The 22,060-nt window shown below is 40.9% G+C and overlaps 2 protein-coding genes across 5 annotated transcripts in view; one reads left to right on the forward strand and one right to left on the reverse strand.

Moving 5' to 3' along the window:
- The first annotated feature begins 116 nt into the window (after window positions 1-116).
- cep19 (centrosomal protein 19) lies at window positions 117-12,711 on the forward strand. 2 transcript variants are annotated; one of them, XM_055645958.1, is made up of 3 exons: window positions 117-199; window positions 9,360-9,642; window positions 10,975-12,711. In XM_055645958.1, exons 2-3 carry the CDS (start codon window positions 9,513-9,515, stop codon window positions 11,337-11,339), a joined length of 495 nt encoding a protein of 164 aa, XP_055501933.1. In that variant the 5' UTR covers window positions 117-199; window positions 9,360-9,512; the 3' UTR covers window positions 11,340-12,711. The 2 variants fall into 2 exon arrangements, with proteins under 2 accessions (XP_055501933.1, XP_055501934.1); XM_055645959.1 differs by having other exon boundaries at window positions 122-199; window positions 9,495-9,642.
- Window position 12,712: 1 nt separating this feature from the next.
- The window catches only part of LOC129703468 (septin-2), a 50,417-nt gene continuing 41,069 nt past the window's right edge, over window positions 12,713-22,060 (reverse strand). For all 3 annotated transcript variants that reach the window (XM_055645952.1, XM_055645951.1, XM_055645953.1), the window contains exons 11-13: window positions 18,367-18,424; window positions 17,308-17,414; window positions 12,713-15,952 (exon numbers count right to left, since the gene is read on the reverse strand). In XM_055645952.1, coding sequence (XP_055501927.1) covers window positions 17,316-17,414; window positions 18,367-18,424 — 157 coding nt within the window. In that variant the 3' untranslated portion in view covers window positions 12,713-15,952; window positions 17,308-17,315. The remainder of the gene's footprint in view (window positions 15,953-17,307; window positions 17,415-18,366; window positions 18,425-22,060) is intronic.

Consider the following 22,060-nt stretch of genomic DNA (forward strand, 5'->3'; position numbering starts at 1 on the left):
TCATTTTCAATGAATTGCTTGTTCATTGCTAGAAGGTAAAGCCATGATTATGTCAATTATTTTTTAGCCGACTTAATGGTTTGTGAAAATAGACGTACTGCGATCTTCGAATGTTTCATTTTTTCAGGCACCTTGTCTCAGAAAGCTCCCTGAAGGGCGTGGTTGCCAAGGAAACGAGGCCCAGTTCAGTCTCCCCGAGGTTTGTATTTTCACTAATTGCACCTTGCATTGAATGCTGCTGTTTAACGATTATTTAATGTAAGAACTAACGATTAAAAAAATTGCGAGTTCTTTATTAATATTGGTAACAATTTGTAGCAACCAATACAATAGCAGTGATATGTGAACAGCAGTAAGAACTAAATCAGGCGTTCATGTTATAGGGGTGTCTGTAATGTGTGGAGTACTTTTGGGACAAAATCATAAATTGTATATTTATATCTTTCGGTTTTTTTTTGTTCGTAAATGCAATATCGGCTGTTATTAAATATTCAAGAGAATAATAATTCGTGTTGTGATTAATAGTAATTACTAACTAAAAGCAGTACAATCTGAAGAAGGGTCTCGACCCGAAGCGTCACCCATTCCTTCTCTCCGGAGATGCTGCTTAACCCGCTCAGTTGCTCCAGCATTCTGTGTCTATCTTCAGCAGGAAAGTAGTCTCTGTAAAAAGGCTTAATGTATTCAGCCCCCCGGCCTCATATTTTCCTGGCTGTATTAATGCTATATAGCCATTTCTGGCCTTTAAAAAAAAATCAAATTTAATCTCCAATTGGCATCTGTGCTGTCAACTATCTGGGTCCTGGGGTTTGGAATTCCATCAAATACTCCTTTTTCTCTGAACATGATTTTAAACTTTTCCTTTATTGAGTAAAAATATTTTGCATGTGTTTCTTTGAACATTTGGTAAATCTCACTCCAAGCTCTTATTACTGGCTGAGACCAATTGATCTTCCTACAGTGTTTAAGAAGGAACTGCAGATGCTGGAACATCGAAGGTACACAAAAAAGCTGGAGAAACTCAGCGGGTGCAGCAGCATCTAAGTTTCTCCAGCTTTTTTGTGTACCTTCGATTTTCCAGCATCTGCAATTCCTTCTTACCCGCTGAGTTTCTCCAACTTTTTTGTGGATCTTCCTACAGTGTTTTGCTCTGGGATGTTGGTCTTCAGATCTTTGCATCTTATTCTGGATGACGTTACTTTGTTTCCATATTTAATAAATTAAACACACCGCTGTCTAGTTACTTTGGGGTTTTCACTGTCCTGGAGTTTAAACTCTTTGCAAAATGTCTGCAAAAGCACAAAAGAGCTTCTTGAATTATGAATTGTATTAGAACTCAAAGATCATTTCTCAATTTTCTGGTGATTTATTTTAAGTGTAATTTTCTTTTGCTGAGAATGTTGAGAAGGAACAAATGTATTGACCATGTTGACCTTGCATAATATTGGTCTATTCAAAAGATCAAAAGCTCAGATAAAGTGTTTTTGAGCCAATTCTTAAGAGGTGGTTGTGGTTATTAGGCTGTATGGAGATAATTGTTTACTTGCAGCAGCACAACAGACAGATACATGGTACTCTGTAAACATGATAATGAACAACAATAAAATAAGTTCTGTATGGATGTAAAATTAGTGCAAAGATAAAAACAATGCCCAATGTAGTTTGGAGATTATTTGGAGGTTGTTTTAAAAGGTTGATGGTAGTTGGAAAGAAGCTGCACCTGAACTCGGATGTTACAGTTTTCAGACTCCTATACCTTCTTCGCGATGACATGAGTGAAATGAGAGGGTGGACATTGTGGTGTGGGTCTCTGATGATGTTGGCTTCCTTTTTGAGGATCCTGTAGACCCCTTTGATGGTGGGGAGGTCAATAGACAATAGGTGCAGGAGTAGGCCATTCGGCCTTTCGAGCCAGCACCGCCATTCAATGTGATCATGGCTGATCATCTCCAATCAGTATCCCGTTCCTACCTTCTCCCCATATCCCCTATCTTTAAGAGCCCTATCTAACTCTCTCTTGAAAGTATCCAGAGAACTGGCCTCCACCGCCCTCTGGGGCAGAGAATTCCACGGACTCACAACTCTCTGTGTGAAAAAGTGTTTCCTCATCTACGTTCTAAATGGCTTACCCCTTGTTCTTAAACTGTGGCCCCTGGTTCTGGACTCCCCCAACGTCGAGAAAATGTTTCCTGTCTCTAGCATGTCCAAACCCTTAATAATCTTATATGTTTCAATAAGAGTCCCTCTCATCCTTCTAAATTCCAGAGTATAAAAGCCCAGCCACTCCATTCTCTCAGCATTTGACTCCATCCAGGGAATTCCTCCATCCAGGCCAGAATTACCTTCCTCAAATTGGAGAACCTACGCTACTCACTCCCTCTCAATAGCCCTGAAACTGACCTTCCTCAAATTACTCAACTCCTCTTGTTATGAAGGCAAAAACTGCACACAACTGCCTGCTGTACCAGGTTACTTTCATTGGTCAATCAATAATTCCCTCTATACAACTGATGAACAAGCAGAAGGACCCCTCCCACTTGCTCCTAGATAATAATCTCTACTCCTCTCACATGTTTATGATCTGCCAGGCCAACATGCCATTTGCTTCTCATAGCTTCACTGCCACACTGCCACCCAGCTTTACCTCTGCATGCTTACTTTCATGTGAAGTAAAATCTGGATAAATAAAGGTAATTCTATTGAGTATTTGTATGTTGCTCATTAAATAACTACAGCACTGATGAACAAGGACCCATATAACATTCCCCTTGATAATAACGTGTCAGTGACAATCGAACACTGCGGTTTTACTTTTCCCGTTTTCCCAACTTGAACCATTTAATAATAATCAGTGCAGGATGGGGAATTAAAACATATTATCAAACATGTCAATGTTAGCTGAAGACATGCACAATAGGGGGGGGGGGGGGGGGGGGTATGAATCAGTGCAGGATGGATAGATGGTAGTGGGGGGGCTTGAGAAGGCAATTGGTGTGGATTGGATGGATTGAGGCAGGAGAATTAGTGAGTGTTGGTTGGAGTAGGTAAAATTATGAGGGGAGAGCGCGGGGGATGTCAATGGGGTTGAATGGGGGGATCTGTGCAGGATGGATGGGAGGAGCAGTGCAGGATGAAGGGGTGACAGTACAAAATGAATTGGGGGACCAGTGTAGGATTGATGGGGAGTGGCAGGAGAATCAATGCGAGGTGGCTAGGGAGATCAGTGCAGGATGAATAGATGGGGGGGCGGGAGTGGGGAGCACAGGGGATGTCAGTGAGGACTCTCGGGTGGGGACGGGGATGGTCCAGTAGCGGTTCGGCAGCGATTGCAGCGCCGGAGACCGGGATCGGTCCTGGCTGCGGTGCAGACTGCCGAGTGTGTTTTCGTATGTCTCCCTCCTTCAATCACCCCCTCCCCCTACCCCTACTCTACTTCCGCCTCTGACCGACACCTCCCTCCTCCAAGGGTCCTTTGGCGGAGTGGCAGCAGCTGCCACTAACAGGCTGGGCGGGGCGGGGTGCAGGAGGAGGAGATGGATCCGTCGGCGTCGCCGCTGCTGCTGTGCGGGGCCCGACATTCGCTCCGACCAACCGTCACGCCACACTTAGCATCTTTCCCACAACCGTCGCTGACACAAAACGTCACGTTCCTTTTCTCCAGAGATTCTGCCGGACCCGCGGAGTTACTCCAGTTTTTGTGTCTATCTTCGGTATAAACGAAGTTGCCAAGCCGGGCAAAATGACTCGCCGTTTAGGTTGCCCGGTGGCACTTTGAGTGGTCATTGGCACCCGGGCAACCGTTAATTTCGAGCCCTGCGCTATTTCATCTTTTGTAATTCACTCCAGCATCTGCCCACCACCAATGTCAGGCTAACTGGTCTATAATTCTGTGTATTCACTCTCCCACCTTTCTTAAAATGTGGGATAACATTAGCTACCCTCCAATCCACAGGAACTGATCCTGAAAATTATCACCAATGCGTCCACGATTTCTAGAGCCACTTCCTAAAGTAGCCTGGGATGCAGACCATAAAGCCCTGGGGATCTATCAGTCTACCCAACACCATTGCCTGCCTAATGTGGATTTCCTTCAGTTCCTCTGTCACCCCAGATCCTCTGGCCACTAGTACATCAGGAAGATTGTTTGTGTCCTCCTTAGTGAAGACGGATCCAAAGTACCTGTTCAACTCATCTGCCATTTCCTTGTTCCCCCATAATAAATTCACGTTTTTCAGTCGTCAAGGATCCAACTTTGGTCTTAACTAATTTTTTCCTCTTCACATACCTAAAGAAGCTTTTACTATCCTCCTTTATATTCTTGGCTAGCTTACCCTCATTCCTCATCTTTTCTCCCCATATTGCCTTTTTAGTTATCTTCTGTTGCTCTTTAAACATTACCCAATCCTCTGACTTCCCACTCATCTTTGCTATGTTGTGCTTCTTCTCTTTTATTTTATACTGTCCCTGACTTCCCTTGTCCTCCATGGTCGCCCCTTACTCCCCTTAAATCTTTCTTCCTCTTTGGAATGAACTGATCCTGCTTCTGTATTTTTCCCAGAAATACCTGCCATTGTTGTTCCACTGTCATCCCTGCTAGGGTATCTTTCCAGTCAACTTTGGCCAGCTCCTCCCTCTTGGCCCCATGGACCCCTTTGTTCAACTGTAATACTTACACCTCCGATTTACCCTTCTCCCTCTCAATACCCATGATGGACCCTGTTCACTACATTTTGCAATCTTCTTTTGTTCCTGGGCATGCAAAACTAGGTCGTGATATAACCAGTCAATATGCTCTCTACTGTACAACTATAGAAGTTCAAGAGAGCATTTGTTAATATACCAAATCTCCTTAGTCATTTAAGGAAGTAGATAAGCTTTCTTTATGATTACATCGATGTTCTGGGTCCAGGACAGACCTTCAGAAATATGCACGTCCAGCAATGTAAAGTTTTTAAATCAATTCAGGTTTGTGGATCCTCAGCCTTTAACTTTGAAAATCAACAATCAGTTCTGAAATGTCCTCATTCTTCAGGGAACGGGGATTCCCCTCCTCCACCATAGATGAGGCTCGCACCAGGGTCTCTTCCATACCCCGCAACACTACTCTCTCTCCCCATCCCCGCACTCGCAACAAGGGCAGAGTCCCCCTAGTCCTCACCTTTCACCCCACCAGCTGGCACAAACAACAAATAATCCTCCGTCATTTTCACCACCTCCAACGCGACCCCACCACTCGCCATATCTTCCCATCTCCCCCCATGTCTGCCTTCCGCAAAGACCGCTCCCTCTGCAACTCCCTTGTCAATTCTTCCCTTCCCTCCCGTACCACCCCCTCCCCGGGCACTTTCCGTTGCAACCGCAAGAAATGCAACACCTGTCCCTTTACCTCCCCCCTCGACTCCATTCAAGGACCCAAGCAGTCGTTCCAAGTGCGACAGAGGTTCACCTGTATCACCTCCAACCTCATCTACTGCATCCGCTGCTCTAGATGTCAGCTGATCTACATCGGTGAGACTAAGTGGAGGTTGGGCGATCGTTTCGCCGAACATCTCCGCTCGGTCCGCAAGAACCTACCTGACCTCCCAGTGGCTCAGCACTTCAACTCCCCCTCCCATTCAAAATCCGACCTCTCTGTCCTGGGTCTCCTCCATTGCCAGAGTGAGCAACACTGGAAATTGGAGGAACAGCACCTCATATTCTGCTTGGGGAGCCTGCATTCGGCGGGCATGAACATTGAATTCTCTCAATTTTGTTAGTCCTTGCTGTCTCCTCCCCTTCCTTAGCCCTTGAGCTGTCTCCTCCCATCCCCCAGCCCTCGGGCTCCTCCTCCTCCCTTTTTACTTCCTTCTCCCCGCCACCCCCTATCAGTCTGAAGAAGGGTTTTGGCCCGAAACATTACCTATTTCCTTCGCTCCATAGATGCTGCTGCACCCGTTGAGTTTCTCCAGCATTTTTGTGTACCTTCGATTTTCCAGCATCTGCAGTTCCTTCTTGAACAATCAGTTCCTTCAGTCAGTCAGGTTTTACTGACGTTGATAGCAAGGTTGCTGTTTTGGCACCATTTGGTCAGTCGATCGATCTCCATCCTATACTCTGACATAGTCCATAGTTTGTCCAACAACAGTGTTGTCGTCGGCAGATTTGACATGTGGATCAGGAAAACCCATTATTAAATACTGGAGACACCAGAGACTGAAGTGCTGGAGGAACAGTATCTGTGGAAGGACATTTGTCAACGTTTCATGTGAGACCCATCCTCTGGAAATTTTGTTTTAAACACTATTGGAAGAGAGGTTACCCTGGAGATTGCAGCTGGCCTTCAGGACATAGAGCATGAGTAACTCTGCTGTACAGGGAAGAGAAAGGTTACGAGAGCAACAGCTACAGGGATTCTTTAGTCAGTGGAGCAGAACATGCAATCAGAATGTTAAGTAGGCTCTCGATGCCAAGTTGAGTTAATTGAGCAGCTGCAGAACATTCCAGAAGGGGAGAGTGAGCAGAAAGACAGTGGTTGATATCAGTATCAATAGATTTGTTAGAAAAAAAGGGTGAGATCCTGAAAGCAGATTTTAAGAAATTGGAAAGAGATTCAGAAGTTGGACTTGCAAATGTGGTACTCCCATGTTTATTCTGTGTCATTGGGTATAGAAATGGGAGGATCGATAAGTATGGTAGGACAGATGATGTGGAAGGGAGGACTTCAGATTCCTGGGATATTGAAACCATGATAGAGCGGACCGACTGTGCTTATGGAAACATTTATTTATGCTGTGGGCAAAGGAAGTTGGGAACAAAACATGAGAGATGTAAATAAGCATACACTATGAGAACAACATTTAAGATTAGTGTGCATATAAGTAAATGCAAGGAGCAAATGAAATATGGCCGATGAGTTGCAGTTGGAATCATAGAGCACGGAAACAGGCCCTTCAGCTCAACTTGTCTATGCCATCCAAGATGCCCCATCTAAGCTAGTCCCATTTGACTGCATTTGCCCCATACCCCTCGTAACTTTTCTTATCCATGTACCAGTCCCAAGTACCTTATAAATGCTGTTCTAGTACCTGCATCAACTACCTCTTCTGGCAGCTCATTCAATTCCATTTATTGTCATATGCACCAATTGGTACACTGAGCTTTGAGTTACCAACCCGCCATACGAATAAAAAGAACATAATGCACAATAGAGTTTAACATAAACATCATCCCCACACATCATCCTCATCAACATTTCCCACAGTGAGGGAAGGCAATACAGTTCAGTCATCTTCCTCTTTGTTCACCCATGGTCGGGGCCTTTGAGCCCTCCGCAGTCGCCTCTAGAGCGGCCCGATGTTCAGGCCCACTCGCCTGGATGATCGGAGTTCCGACGTCGGAATGGAAGAACACTCTCAGCAGCTTGGAGTTTCCGAATTGGACACTTCCTACTGTAGACCGCGGCTCCCGAAATCCACAGACCGAGCTGGGCGGAGCTTCAAGACTGGCGACCCCCCCCCCCCCCGGCAAGGGGTCCCAGACCTCCGCGATGTTAGAGTCTGCGCCACCCGCAAACCACAGCTCCATGGTGTTAATCAGCAGGCCCAACACTCCGGAGCTTCAACACGGCGATCCCAGGCGCTGAACTTTACACCGGGAGCCTGGGATCTCGCGACGAGATCGCCAGTTGTGGAGCTCCAACCAGCGCGGCCTTGTCGGCTTCGGAAGCCGCGGCCTCCAGTACGGAGGCGGCCATTCCAGGGTTCCCAAGCCGCTGTGAGGACTCTCCCGATGCCGGAGCACCACCACCCGGCGAGAACGGCCAGGAACATCGGGCCTCCGTAGAGGCAACTGTGGCGGCCTCAATAGGCCCGACTATGGGTGAACTGGGGTTGGGGACTGAACTTTGTGCCTTCCCTCATGGTGGGAGCCATTGTGGGGGGATGTTCTTTGTGTTTAAGACTCTCATTGGTGTTATGTCTGTATTCTTTTGTGTACTGCAAAATGGAAAAAAGCATTTCACTTCACTACACCTCGGTGTATGTGAATGTGACTAGTAAAATACCTTTGATACCTTTGATTGATACTCCACGATGGAATTCAGCGCTGCGCCACTGCTGAAGCTCTGGCTGGTCTCCGGCAGGAAAGACAACGTCAATCCAGTTGGTAGACCGCGGGGGGGGGGGGGGGGGGGGAGAAGATGTGACTCGGAGAAAAGATGCATCCTCGACCAGGAAGTGACTGGGAAACTCTTTCCCCTCTCCCACCTCCCCCACATAAAAAAAGACTAAGAAACCTCCAAAAACATATTTTAAGACAGACTAATAATAACAAAAAGGGCGAAAGGACGGACAAACTGCTGGCGAGGCTGCCACGCGCAGTGCCACCCGATGACTCTGTGTGAATAAATTGCCTCCGAGTAGCTATTAAGTCTTGCTCCGCTCACCAAGGTCCTCTAGTTCTCGATTCCCTTGCCCTGAGTAAAAGACTCTGTGCATTTACCCTATCATGTCCCCTCATGTTTTCCAAAAGATCACCCTTAGCCACGCTTCAAGGAATAACGTCCAAGTCTGCCTAATATTTCCCTGTAGCTCAGGCCTTTGGGTTCTGGCAGCATCCTCGTAAATATTCTCTGCACTCTTTCCAGCTTAGAGATATCCTTCCTATAGCAAGGTGACTTCACAAGTCTCATACAATTGTAGCATAATGTCCCAACTTCTCTACTCAATACCCTGACTGATGAAGGTCAATGTACTCAAAGTTTTCGTGACCACCCGAGTGTGATGCCACTCTCAGGGCACTATGTACCTTTACTTCTAAATCCCTATCTCTACAACACTCCCCAGGGCCCTAACATTCACCGTGAAGTTCCTGTGCTAGTTTGACTTTCCAAAATGCAACGGCTCACACTTATCTGCATTCAACATCATTAGACATTCCTCACCCCACTTGCCCATGGCATGAACGGAGACCTGGCTGAAAATGAGGAGGATTGCATTCTAAATATTCCAAGATACAAAGGAAAGAAGCAAAGAAAATGAGGGAAGCAGCACATTAAAAAAAAAAGGTGGCATTGATGGACCTGATTCTGGAAAATGAGCTAGCCTAGTGGAGCAAGTATTAATCAAGGACCATACAGAAAACAGAGATTATGTTAAAATGTTAAGAATTTTTATGAAAACGGATATAGACAACTCCTAAGTCACAGAAAATAAAAATGTTTATGCGTTTTCTTAGCCAGAGCGTCAATGTGGTCACATTGAATAAACTGAAGCACGTCATTTCAGGTGTAATATCTGTGTATTCAATACTGCAACCAACACCTGTATTCTAAAATTTTGCAAGAAACTATTATTTTAATTTACGTTTTTTCCCCCAAATAGGATTTCTCGTGGATTATAAACAATCATTTTAAAAAGTGGAAAATGATTCTGAAGATAGCTAGAGACATGCAGAGAATTACTGATTGTCATATCATTAATTCCCACATCTTGCTGATGAATTGACTACAATTTTAGTCTTGCAGCTGAAACAAGATGACCTATATTCCAAGGAAATGTGGTGTTAAATTTAAACCACCCACCATTGTTTTAATCTATGAAGATGAAAATACTAAGAAGACTCGACAAAGACTCATACCTATTCGAAACTTTTCCAGATTTTCAGGTGAGGATTTAATTTGTGTTTAATAACAACTGGCCCATTCAACACTGTACAAACAAGCCTGGTGAATGCAGATCATAGAAAGAGTGGAGAGATTCAAATGATTATTAGGTGGTTCTGCAGATTTTTGTGGAGTATTGTGTATGTAATAGTCATACAGCACTGAAATGCTCCATTTGGCCCAACTCGTCCATGTTGATCAAGATGCCCTATCCAAGGCATATTGCATTTGCTTGCACCTGGCTCATATCACTCCGAGACAATAGTTAACACATTAATTTTGTATTGATTGCTCCTGCCTACAAATCCAAGTATATTACAAGCTTTCTTACTGGCCTTTCACTTTGCTCTGCCAACACTCCTAGGCTCCTGTACCATAAGTGAAAAAAAATAATCCTGCTCCACCTACATATTGTTGGATGATTTAAAAAAAGATTTTACAATCCAACTTGGAGAGGATACCGTGATTAAAATAAACATTTAACCTAGTGTTAATTACACATTTTCCACTTGTGTAGGTAGTTATAGGAGTACGTTATGGCAATGTAAGGTATAAAGAATGAACGTAACAGCATAAAGTATTTGTTTAAATGAACAGTAATTTATTGGTGCAAGAATGATGATGATGATGATCTGCAGCCAACAAATAAGATGATCTGTTTCCTTGTTGTACAGAAGAAATGAACTTTTTTTTTTTTAACTGAGGTAATAATGAATACTGGTAACCAGAGTAAAAGAGCTTTGCAAGCAGAATATTAGGGATTAGGGCAGAGATCAGTGTGCTTTGCCTATTTAACTTGGTAGATGGAAATCCAAACTGTGTGAAAAATGCCTTGTCAAAAGATTTGATGCGTGCCCTGGAGTAATTTATAGGAAGGACTGATAGGAAAAAGTAATTGATCTATAGAAGCTGATTTCTCTGAAATCTAAAATGAAATGTCACAAAAGGAGCTGTTTGGCCTATTGTCAGCTTTGAAAGAGTTGACCCTTTTGCATGATTATTGAAGCTGGTTGCACCAGCCCTGGTATATTAGCATGTTAATCCTTCTTTTTATGTCTATTCTTCCAGCAGTGAGCTGCTTTAGATACGAGGAGATGGTCAAAAGCTGTAGCACAATAGGGCTGATTGAATAATTGTCAAAATCTCGTAGGCTCTACAATGACATTCCATTATCCTTAAGCCTAATGGATAACCTCCGATTTTCTTCCTTGATGCATAATTTTAAACTCTTATTTGAATCGAGAAAAAGTTCGAAAGGGAGTCTAATGATGGAAGATGAATAAATTAATATTACATCTAATATCATTTTTCTTTTGAAAATATTTCCACAATAGATTGCAGTCGAGCTGCAGAAGAGATTAAGAATAACCCTCGACATCAGCTATACCTCGATGGAGTGTCACAACAGCAACTGCAGAAATTGTACCAGCTTCTGAAGGACTGCCTGAATGGGCTAAGCCTTGAAAATAGTTTGGAGGCATTTGTGAGGACAAACCCCATTAACCCAGAGGAAGATCTCAATAAACTTGATGACAATGAATTGGCAAAAAAGAAAAAAATAATGGATGAATTGTTTGAAAAGAACAGGAGAAAGCCCAATGACCCAGAATTTGTTTATGATCTGGAAGTTGACTTTCCTCAGGATGGACAAATTGAGTCATGTGGCTGGGATGAAGAGGAGCAAGAGGGAGAGATTTGATTTTCATTAAGAATTTGCCATTGTGCACCTGAAACTAGAATAATCTAGTGGCTATCTACTCACACTTGACTCATAATAAATTAACAAATGATCAACCAGTGCGATTAATTTACATGGAATTCTATCCAAGCAAAGCATGATGTTATCACTTTAAACGTAATTGTGTTTTTTGTGTACATTATGCTGATGGGTCTTACTGCTCTGGAATGAAGATTTGAGTTGTCATGTGTACCATATGTTGAACAAGTGTAACAATGTTTATCTATAATGACTTTCATTGCATTTTTCCAAATTCAGTTTTTATTGGTATAAGTTGCTTGCAATTTCAATATTTTTACAACTGCAATATTTTTCACTGTGATATTTTCAGAATACTGTACATGTGAAAACATTTCCAGAAAGATGGGATAGATTTTCCCAACAGCTGGGCCAGGAAGTAAGTGGAAATATGCCCATATTACAGAACGCCACTGACCTTCACCAGGTTCTCAGCAAAAAAATGAAAATCTATTACATTCTTCATTGATTCACTATTTTTGAACAACTCATTGCAAGTCCCTCCCTGGATCACCATCCCTTCTCCATTTCCCAGATAAGGCCCATCCTAACTATCAGTTAATGGCTTAATTACTTTCAGATTCCAATTTGCAAGGTACTGGCTGAAAATAGCAACTTGCAAATTGGGTTGGGGAAAAAACATGTTTTTGAGGATTTAAAAGTATGTGTTGATTGGAAAAAAAATTAAGTAATGGATTAACTTTTTCTGTGGATTTCAAATATGAAGTCGGAAAACACAGGACTATTTGCCACTTAAGTTGAGATACCTTAATAGCTTAAGCACGCATTTAGCACATGGAAGCTACATTCTCCTATCCATTTAAGTTTTAACTAATGTTTCAAACTCATATGATATGAAAACATCGAGGTGAACAGCAACTTGTGACAATTCCATAGAAATTGGAAAACTTGCATGAACAGCGAGCATACTAAATTCATCAACAAACTCTGACCTGGTTCCCAGGAACCATCACACAATGGAATACAAGGGAACAAGAATTTCTATCCAAGGAAATTGATTTAACTGGCAAAGGGATGTTGCGATGAAAGGTAGGCAAGAGTTGATCTATGTGGTGCTACAAAGTTCTCTGCAGAAGGGAATAGACATATTTTGTACACAATCTAAAACTTGAACAGATTGGATGTAAATAAACTTGGATCTTTTCTCTAAGTCACCATGGGAATATTAATTTGTCCTAATTATTTCACCCACAATATGCAACATACAAGAAAAAAGTCAGCTTGGTCTACAGTGTTTATTGTAGCACTTCGTTGAAGGACGTAATTAAAAATAAATAAAATTGTTACTACTGAGCAGTTAAGCAAGGTTATGTTTTATTATTGCTGTTTCATCTTTCATTACAACAATAGATTTGGTGATCCACAGGTCTGAGTACAGTCGAGAGAATCCTGGATCACTGAACATTCCAGAATTTAAACATGGTAACTGGGTAATACTGAAATGGTTAACAGTTCTGAAATAGTTGAAATCTAACATTTTAAAAACAGAAGTAACAGTCTCATCAATATTTTGGCAGTATAAAAGCTTTGCAAATGAATCACAAATACATCAACATGTAAAGTACAAAAAAAAGTTGTCGGAAAATGCATTCTCCAAACTCTTTACTCCATTTACATGAATTGCCTTCACACTATAGAAAGATTGTTCCCTGGCCATTCCCCAAACTTATTTACTATCTAACTAATATTTAGCCAATACAGACGACTCCAGTGTTACAGCCATTCAAGGAGTAGCTTACAGAATTGACACATTTCCACCCAAAAAATTGAGATACAGAATAGAATTAGTTTTTATAGAATTTTCAAAAAACTTTTTTCAACTTTCATTTCTTGACGCATTTGTGTATGAGACAGCTTTGAGTTATGGAAAAATCGCAACATGAACCGTTTTCTGGGAACCCGAACCCCTCTCCTGTGTAATGGGTGGGTTGTCTGTACACAAGTATATAACAAGGAATTGTTTTAATTAAAGGCAAAAGCAATAGTATAATAAGAGCCAGGTGACAGGTATGAAGGCTTATCCTGTTACACAAATTTAAAATCAATTATTGGCACCTAAAAGATGTAGGCTTTAAGGCCACACAAATGCACATCAAAAGTTTCAATATAAAACATGACAATCTGTTAATTGGGAAGAGTGTATAAACTGGTTGCTATTTGGAGAGTGATATCAGAACGACATATTGAGATGTGATTAATGCCACCTCTACACCAAGTTAATACTTTTCAAATACGAAAATAACAAAATACAAAACAATTGTGTTTCTAGATCTCATCAGTATATTAGTTCACAATTCCGTGCCATCTAAGAGGGAAGTCATTAGCTGTGGCAAATTACACTTTCCTCTGCTCATTAATATGATTTGTGTACTATCACGGAGAGCATCTTATCAAATTCACAGTTAACGTGCTACATCATGGATTGGCAGGAGAATCATATATATCAAACTACTAATCTGAACAAATTCACTGTCGGAATGCCTGGTTCACAATACCTCTTTTTTGTAACAGGTCCATTTACACATTCAGGTACAGGACCTAGCATTCCATAGCATTTCAGATCTGTGAGCTGTTGACTATTTCTCTTTCCATAGTGCTGCTTGAGCTACTGAATGTTTCTAGCATTTTGTTGTCATTCCAGTTACAATACACTTCCGTTTTCAAACAGCTATGTACATTGCTGGTTAAACGAAATGGATGACATTAGTGTAAAAGTAAATTTTAATAAACCGTTTAGACTACACATTTGGAATTACATCTTCAAGTATGTTTGTGGAGTTAAAGTACTACTTTTTAAAGAATGTTACAGTTTATATCTTTTTGATTTGCTTAGTCATTTTTTAGAGATCTGATCATGCACTCAAAGGGTATAGAATTTATTTATCGTAGGGACATACGCCTTACTGAATATATTTTAATTGCTGGATTAAAAGGGGAAAAAAATGTAATTAAAATAAGAGATCTGGAAATCAACGCTTTAAAAAGGTAGTCAAGAAACCGTCATAACAACTGATAAGTAACCTGAACAGGCACCCAAAGTATCCTAAATTTACAGGATGATGCACAGAATAGAATCACCTGAAATTTTCTTCCCATGTATGGGCATTAAATGCCAAATATTATTTTCGTAATGCAAATTTCAACAAGCTGGAAGTTAGCAACAAAGTATGCACATTCATGGAAATATGGATTTAATCCTTCCATTCACCAAAGCTGAAAACCCCCCACCAGCTTCCCCGATCCCCAATATACATCAATGCAAATAATCAGGTGACACTTTTTAAAGATTAAAACATATTTCCTGCAAACTTCAATTGGCACAGCCATTTACTAAAACTCATGAATGTCCTGGCATACAGGAGGCAATACTAAAACAGGCATTAACAAAAACCCTTCATCTGCTAAACACTGTAGTCACTCAGACAGGCAGCAATCTATTTGAAGCTTCAGATTTCTAGACAACAGATTTTTGAACACATTCAAATACACATTCAACAGCGTACCTGCAGGCACACACAGAATTATAATTGAACAAATGTGCACTCATCTCATTTTTAAATGCTAGCAAATTTATTTAAATTTAGTAACAATTTCTCATTGAAAAGTAGAAAAGACCACCGAAGTCTGAGGTTTCGATACTAACCAATATCGTCTTTATCTGACAATGATGATCATCCCACAACTGCTTAGGGTGCAGGTAGGATCAAGCAACACACGACTTATTTTGTGAAGATATTCTCTCATACACCTCATTAGCAAGAGTCATTCTATAGTGGGAAATGATGGCCATGCCCAATCCAATAAGTGTACTTGAACTTTTAAAAGACTGCATCATAAAAACAATTCAGGTAACGGTTTCTAAATATATCATGGACAGATTTTTAATATAATAGGGTTGAATGTGAAATGTTTGAAGCTATGCTGCACAACTAGATCAGAAGTGTATAGTTCCCACATAGAATGAGAAGGGTATTAAATAGTGACTGCACTGACAATACAATGACAATGCTGGAGGTAAGAAACAGCAAATGTTGGAATCTTAAGTAAGAAAAAAATGAATTAGGCATGACCAGTTCAACAGTGAAGATTTCAACCAATTTTGACACAACTAGCATCTACCTTTGTACCCTCATTTGGAATCAAATCTTGGACCAAGTCCTCCAAATTTATTAAGGCAGCTAATACTTAACAGAATTGGTTAGAATTTCTTCATAGTCAAACCTTTCCCAATACTAGTGGCTTTTACACCCTTAACCAGTGTTGCAGATACTTTTACCAAGTTGTCGAAAGCTATAACTTTATAAAAGATACATTGGTAGAAAATTATTTTAAAATGTGAACAATGCAAAATTATTGCAATATATAATAAAATGTGAAAGTAACTTCAAATAAATTGCAGGCATAAGATTACAACACTGCAATGTGAACTAAGTATTAAAAATCAGCTGTCAACACAGGCTGCCAAGACCACATTTTCTATACTTCAAATCCTCCTTCACCACTGCTTCAGGGCTGTGGAATTCTTCAATTTTTGCCTGCAACATGATAAAAGTGCACTTTTAAAAACGGTACACATTCATAGGACTAATTCAACCCACTTAGGAAAAGGTATAAACCACCTGTTTATGGCTGATCTTCTACCTCATCCCAATTCTCCTGGCCTATCCCATATATCTACATTCCCTTATAGTCTAGAGATCTACTGACTTCTGATTTGAATTGGGTCGACAAAAATGCTGGAGAAACTCAGCGGGTGAGGCAGCATCTATGGAGCGAAGGAAATAGGCGAAGTTTCGGGTCGAGACCCTTCTTCAGACATGATTTGAATTAGATCAGTGATCGAGCCTCCACAGCCCTTCATGACACAGAATTCCAAAGATTCATAATTGTGTGAACATTTTGTGAATGGCTGCGGGTGTTACCCTGGGTTCCATAATGTTCAGCCAGGAAAAAAATGTAATCTCCATGTTCTCCACCAAGCCCTTGCAGACTTGGGAGATGATTGGTCCAATTACTGGCCCTTGCTTAAATTTAGCAACAGAAGACACTAATCTCTCTCTAGTGGTACTTTCCCTTTAATCAATCCCCAGAAATTCGCCACCAATTTTCAAAACCCATTGATACTAACATTCTGGAAGACTCTGAGCCTTTGTCTTATTTCCTCACTAGTCCAGCAGTTTAGAACCAAATTAGTGGCTTAAATCAATGGCAACACTTTCAATCTTTGCATATTATTTATTTTTATCATTGCCATCTGTTGCGACTGTCAAGAGAGTTGGATATAGCTCTTAGGCCTAATGGAATTAAGGGATATGGGGAGAAAGCAGGAACAGGGTACTGATTCTCGATGATCAGCCATGATCATATTGAATGGCAGTGCAGGCTCAAAGGGCCGAATGACCTACTCCTGCACCTATTTTCTATGACTTGTCCCATTACTCTTCACCACCAGCATCACCAACCCAAGACTCCTAATACAGAAATATTTTCTAAAGCGAGAATCCCGACTTCACCTTTTCCAAAACATCTGACGGGTATGGAAATAAGATTCCAAATTACACGTGGCTTTAAGGGGTTACCAAAAAATATCCAACTCGCCATTATTTCCTTAAAAATTGCTATTCAATTCACACATCTCTTTATTCTTTAATAATTACAATGTTACCCCATGTCTGCAGACATTTCCCTCCAAGGATTACCATCCCATCCACACAACCACAAGTTCAGAACTATTGGTGTTTTTTTTTTAACTCTCGTCCTCAGCCAAGCTTCATTGAGAGTTGCAATTTCATTTCCAGATTACCGTGCCATTCATTGGCAAAACACATTTACGGCATGTACTACACTACGGTTAATCTTCCACATCAACTCAAGGGTTTTGCTTACTCACTCTCCAATTTAGACATGCTGACTGGGGTCTCCGTCTCCACCTGGTTTCTGCATTTGCATTTGCATTTGAGCCTGCATCTGGGCAATCATCTGTTGCATGCGACGTAACTTAGAGAGAGAAGAAAATATGTTGTCACTTCAGTGAAAACGTGGCAGTTTCCAAAATGCACATTTTCCATATAATATCCATGTGGTCAGTGAGATGATAGTAATCGAACACTATGGTGTTGACAAAGTCATGTCAGTCTGGCTCTTGCTATTATTTCTGAAGGGAAACATTAGTGCTCAGCCATTAGTCCAGGACCTCTACACTTCATGCAGAGATTTAGACTTATCGTGAACAGGCAGCCAGACTTGGGGCCGGCTCCGGATCCTAATGATTTCAATAGAGATTTTAATCCCTTCTGGCAAAGTGTCTCGAAATATTAACTTTCTCATTCCACTGACGCTGCTAGAACTGCAGAGAATTTGCAGCATTTTCTGTTTTTTCCCCCCCATATTTCCAGAATCTTCAGGTTTTTGGAATTCTATTCCTGAGGGTTAGGAAGTGAATTACAAGCTCTTGAATACTTTTCTTTCATTTAACATTTTTAATTAGAGTTTGTGTTTTTAAATAAATCTTTAAATCTTTAAAGCCTGTTGGGGCACTTTGAAAGCAATGTTGCAATTTGTCCCCTCTGGCTCAGTTCTAGACATTGCCCTTGGACAGGAGGGTGGCTGCCTAGGAATTGTGAGAAGGGCTCTGCATATGCACCCAGAGTGGAGGCACTGTAAGCAGCAATTCTGGACAGCAGGTCCAACCCTAATATGATCTGGCTTATTCATATCAACTGTAATCACCACCAATTGATTAGAGACATCATAGCACTAATGTGCACAAGCTTGATCAGGATTTATTTTTAAAGTTAACCAGTGACTTTAACATGTTCCAATGCTACTCAGCTTCCTTGATGACATCACTGTGTGATTCGTTAGAACTGTTAACATGATCAACACAAAGAGAAATAGATGTTTTATACAAAGAGGAAACTACATTTTCTACCTGGTTGCAAAAACCTACCTCAGCTTCTTTTTCCAGAAGGATCTGGTCCTTATCCTGTGGTGGTTCTTCCCCTTTCCTGATAAACAGCACAGTTTTAAACACAGATACATTTCATATCATCTTCCTTCCTCTGGATCACTACCTAGTCCTGATAGTTTAAACTTATCCTCAAATTACTACTCGCCAATAAGAAGTGGAACTCCACAAAACCTGTTCCCACAATGGCCCCTTTTAGAGAATTATTGAGCCTCCTTTCTGTGTTATTCAATGTTAACCTTTACAAGCCAGCAGTCATTTCAATATTCGCACCAGGTAACAGCATCTTCAACAAGCTAACTAGAACAATATTTAGTTGTTATTACCAGAATTAGAGAACCAATTCAATTCTGCTGGCATTAGGACAAACCTCCCACACTGTCTCTTAAACATCATCTACTGAAATATCCTGCTCAAATAGTGATGTGGAGATATCCCACAAATCAGCTCTCTATTGCAACTCCAAATGCACTGATCGAATGACCAAGTCACAAACCCTGAATAAAATGAGAAACAAATTAATAACCATTAAAGCAGGAAAATGAAAAAAAGGTGTGAACATAGAGTATAGGAAAATAGTGAGAACGTGAATCCCATCCTGTCAGACTGTTTCTTTTTCCAGCGCAATAAGACTATTTATCATTCCTTGCTAATGTCTATTATTTAAACATTAGATATTTACATAGTCAAATTAATAAAAGTACATTAAGTTTCAATCATTATATAATCCAATGGGTACAGCAAAACTAGATTGGGGTATAGTTACATTTCCCTGGGGAGCTTTCTTCGGAGCATGGGGAACCACATTCACGAATAGAACACACTGCTTTATTTCTTTGTTTGAAGGGCACACGGCTTGTAGGCCAGTCCACAGCAGTATTACCACAGTGCCTTTTGGGTTATTGTGGGGTAAACAAAAATTTTAAAGTGATATTATAACTGGACTAGACCACAAACTAAACCATCCACAACATTTAAAAGTACTGAACTACAGGGGCAGGGAAACAGAGTTAGAATTGACAGCTATGGTGTCGTCAACACCAATCCAGACACAAGCAAACTGAATTAAATGGCTGTTGCTATGCTTCTTAATACTGAATATTGATATCAAGTTATCCACTGATGGGTTTTTATCTAACCTGCCCAATCACATATACATATTAGATGCCTGACAACTGATCCGGTGGAATGCGACCCATAAATGCCCCAAAATATTGGAAAATTTTGTAAATCTTCAGACTACACTGACAAATGAGCTTTGCCTGCTTCCAATTGCCAAAAAACAACAACCTGTTGTAGAATCAACATGACATCAGATTGAAAGGGTGAAACAGTGGCTGAGCAGTTAGTATGAGATAATTCTCTTTTCACAGTATGAAACTTTTAGCAATTGATCACAAGATATGTCACACCAAATCACAAATATTATGGATGTACACAAGAATCACATCCTTTGCAGCAAAGAAAGCCATCTAACGTAATCTTACATTCATCGTGCCCAAGGACTAAGTGCAGGTCATGGCTCTTCAAATATACATCAAGTACTTTTTGCCTTGACTTTCTTTATAGGCAGACCATCAGAATTGACAATTACTTACTTTTAATTCAGTTGTGGTTCTAAGATGACTAATGAGATCAATGAGGGAAACAAATTCAATCACAGGTGAGCCAGGGATACTTGACTGATAGGGAGCGAGAGAGACACCACTTTGGGAAGTGGTGTCCGTCTGCATTTACACTATGTTCCTGACAAATAGTTTCCCTGAACACTGCATTTTCATTGAATGGTTGTGGAGCAGGAATTGGCTTTTCTGGAAGCTTTTGGAGAATATTCTTCAATAGTCTCCTCTTCTTGCTGTGACAGAACTTATAATAGCAGGTGTGTGTTGCAGGGTCTGATGTCAGGTACACAAAAAAGCATGGAGTCTCTATCAGAGCTCATTGAGTGCAATTATGGGTGTGGTGCGAGGATATTAGGCTGGGAGAGGATGCCAAGGTTGGTTTTCGTATCCTGTTAAAGGAAATTGAGTTTATTGCAGAATCAATTCTCTCTCCAACGCTTTGGTACCGATAGCTTCATGTCTGTTAGTTCATGTCTCAGAAGCATACAAGAGCTTCGTTGGCGAGCTTTGTACCAGATTGAAGATTTTGGTTTTGAAACACTTTTTCCTCAGATGGCCCTTGGATTCATTATGGCACTGAAAGCCATAATGAATTTCATTGCAGAAATGGTTCTCGAAAATGGAGAAAGTACAGAAAGTTTTCAAGAGCCAGCATGAGATTTTATTATCAGAGAGTTATATTACAGTGGGGGCAGGTTTATACAGGACCTTATTTTTCCCATTCCTTCATATGCTACAGTGTATGATGGGTGGAGATCATAGGATATCTAGCAACTCGCTGATAACCATGGCATATGCAAATTCTTCAGTGCAGTCAGCCATTCATGGCTTAAACACCACAAGGCCCCACTCCACTGAGAACCAAGAATGGAGGTAAACTTAGCAGTCAGTGCCTGCTGGAAGAAGCATTTTGAAGAACAATAGTGACTGTCATTGACTTCACCCAACAGCAAATTATCCAACTCTAACTTGGTGTCATCCGACTGAATGACAAATCAAGGGCAGCAGGTGACATTGAAAAACAGCAAGGCCTCTAGGAAGACAATATCGATGAAGTTCCAAATTAAAGCAAAGAGAAAATTTGGTCACAAATTCTCAACCTCAATATTTATGACTAGGAAGTGGAGGACATGCCCAGGAACCTCTGGTATGACAATTGCGGCAAAGCCAAGAATGGGGAAACATTAATCATGCCAACTACAGCCACAGGAAACCTCCACCAGATCCTTCCTCATTCTCATCCTCCCAGTGGACAAGAGCTGCTGCTGAAAATGGATTGTATCCAATTAGAAGCACAACAACTTTGTGGATTATTTACAACCTAAACCACCCCTACAGACAGTTCCAGACTACCACCACCCTCTGGGAGAAAGATTTTTTTTTGTATCCTTCCAATACAAAGAGCAATTACTTTCATTGGTTCATGACCCTTCTTCTAACACCCCTTTCCCCATCCTATTTACTCCATACCCGGTCATTACATTTCCCTTCAGCCTTTTCTGTTCAAAGCCCAATCCAAATTTCACTCAAAATTTTCCAATACCAACAACACACTCAAATCTCCTCTGCTTTCCCATTCTTTCCACCCACCCTCACACCTTTAATATAATGTGCAATTAAAATTATACATAACACTCAAATTGCAGATGAGTCCAGTGTATAGATCCAGCAAAGACTGTTATATTCCAAGTGCCAGCAAATAAAGGAAAGTACGTTGTATACCATTTTTAACCTCCTAACTCATCAAGATCTTCAAGGATCCATGGTCATACACTCAAAGGGCCCCTGGTTCTTCTACATATCTCTATGGTTTTTTGGTCGATGGCAGTATTTTTTATGTGATCAGTAATTACACTTGCTGTAATGTTCCTCTTGCCTGTCCCTAGAAACAAAGTATTACAAGTGTGTTCTGTATAAGCTAAAGGTGCTTTTTTTATTTTTAAAAAAATGCAAATTTGGACATACTTGGAGCTCAATGGAATTTTAAAATTATTCCTACCAAATCAAAGAACCTTCACTTCAGGAACTGTGCTGCTCAAGATGGGGAAAGGATA

This window comes from Leucoraja erinacea, chromosome 14 (genome assembly GCF_028641065.1).
Source record: "Leucoraja erinacea ecotype New England chromosome 14, Leri_hhj_1, whole genome shotgun sequence".
NCBI classification, from domain to species: Eukaryota; Metazoa; Chordata; class Chondrichthyes; order Rajiformes; family Rajidae; genus Leucoraja; species Leucoraja erinaceus.

Coding starts and splice junctions, on each gene's coding strand:
- cep19 (XM_055645958.1), top strand. CDS start 9,513: ATGACCTATATTCCAAGGAAATGTGGTGTTAAATTTAAACCACCCACC. Junction 9,643..10,974: donor AAACTTTTCCAGATTTTCAG/GTGAGGATTTAA, acceptor TTTCCACAATAG/ATTGCAGTCGAGCTGCAGAA.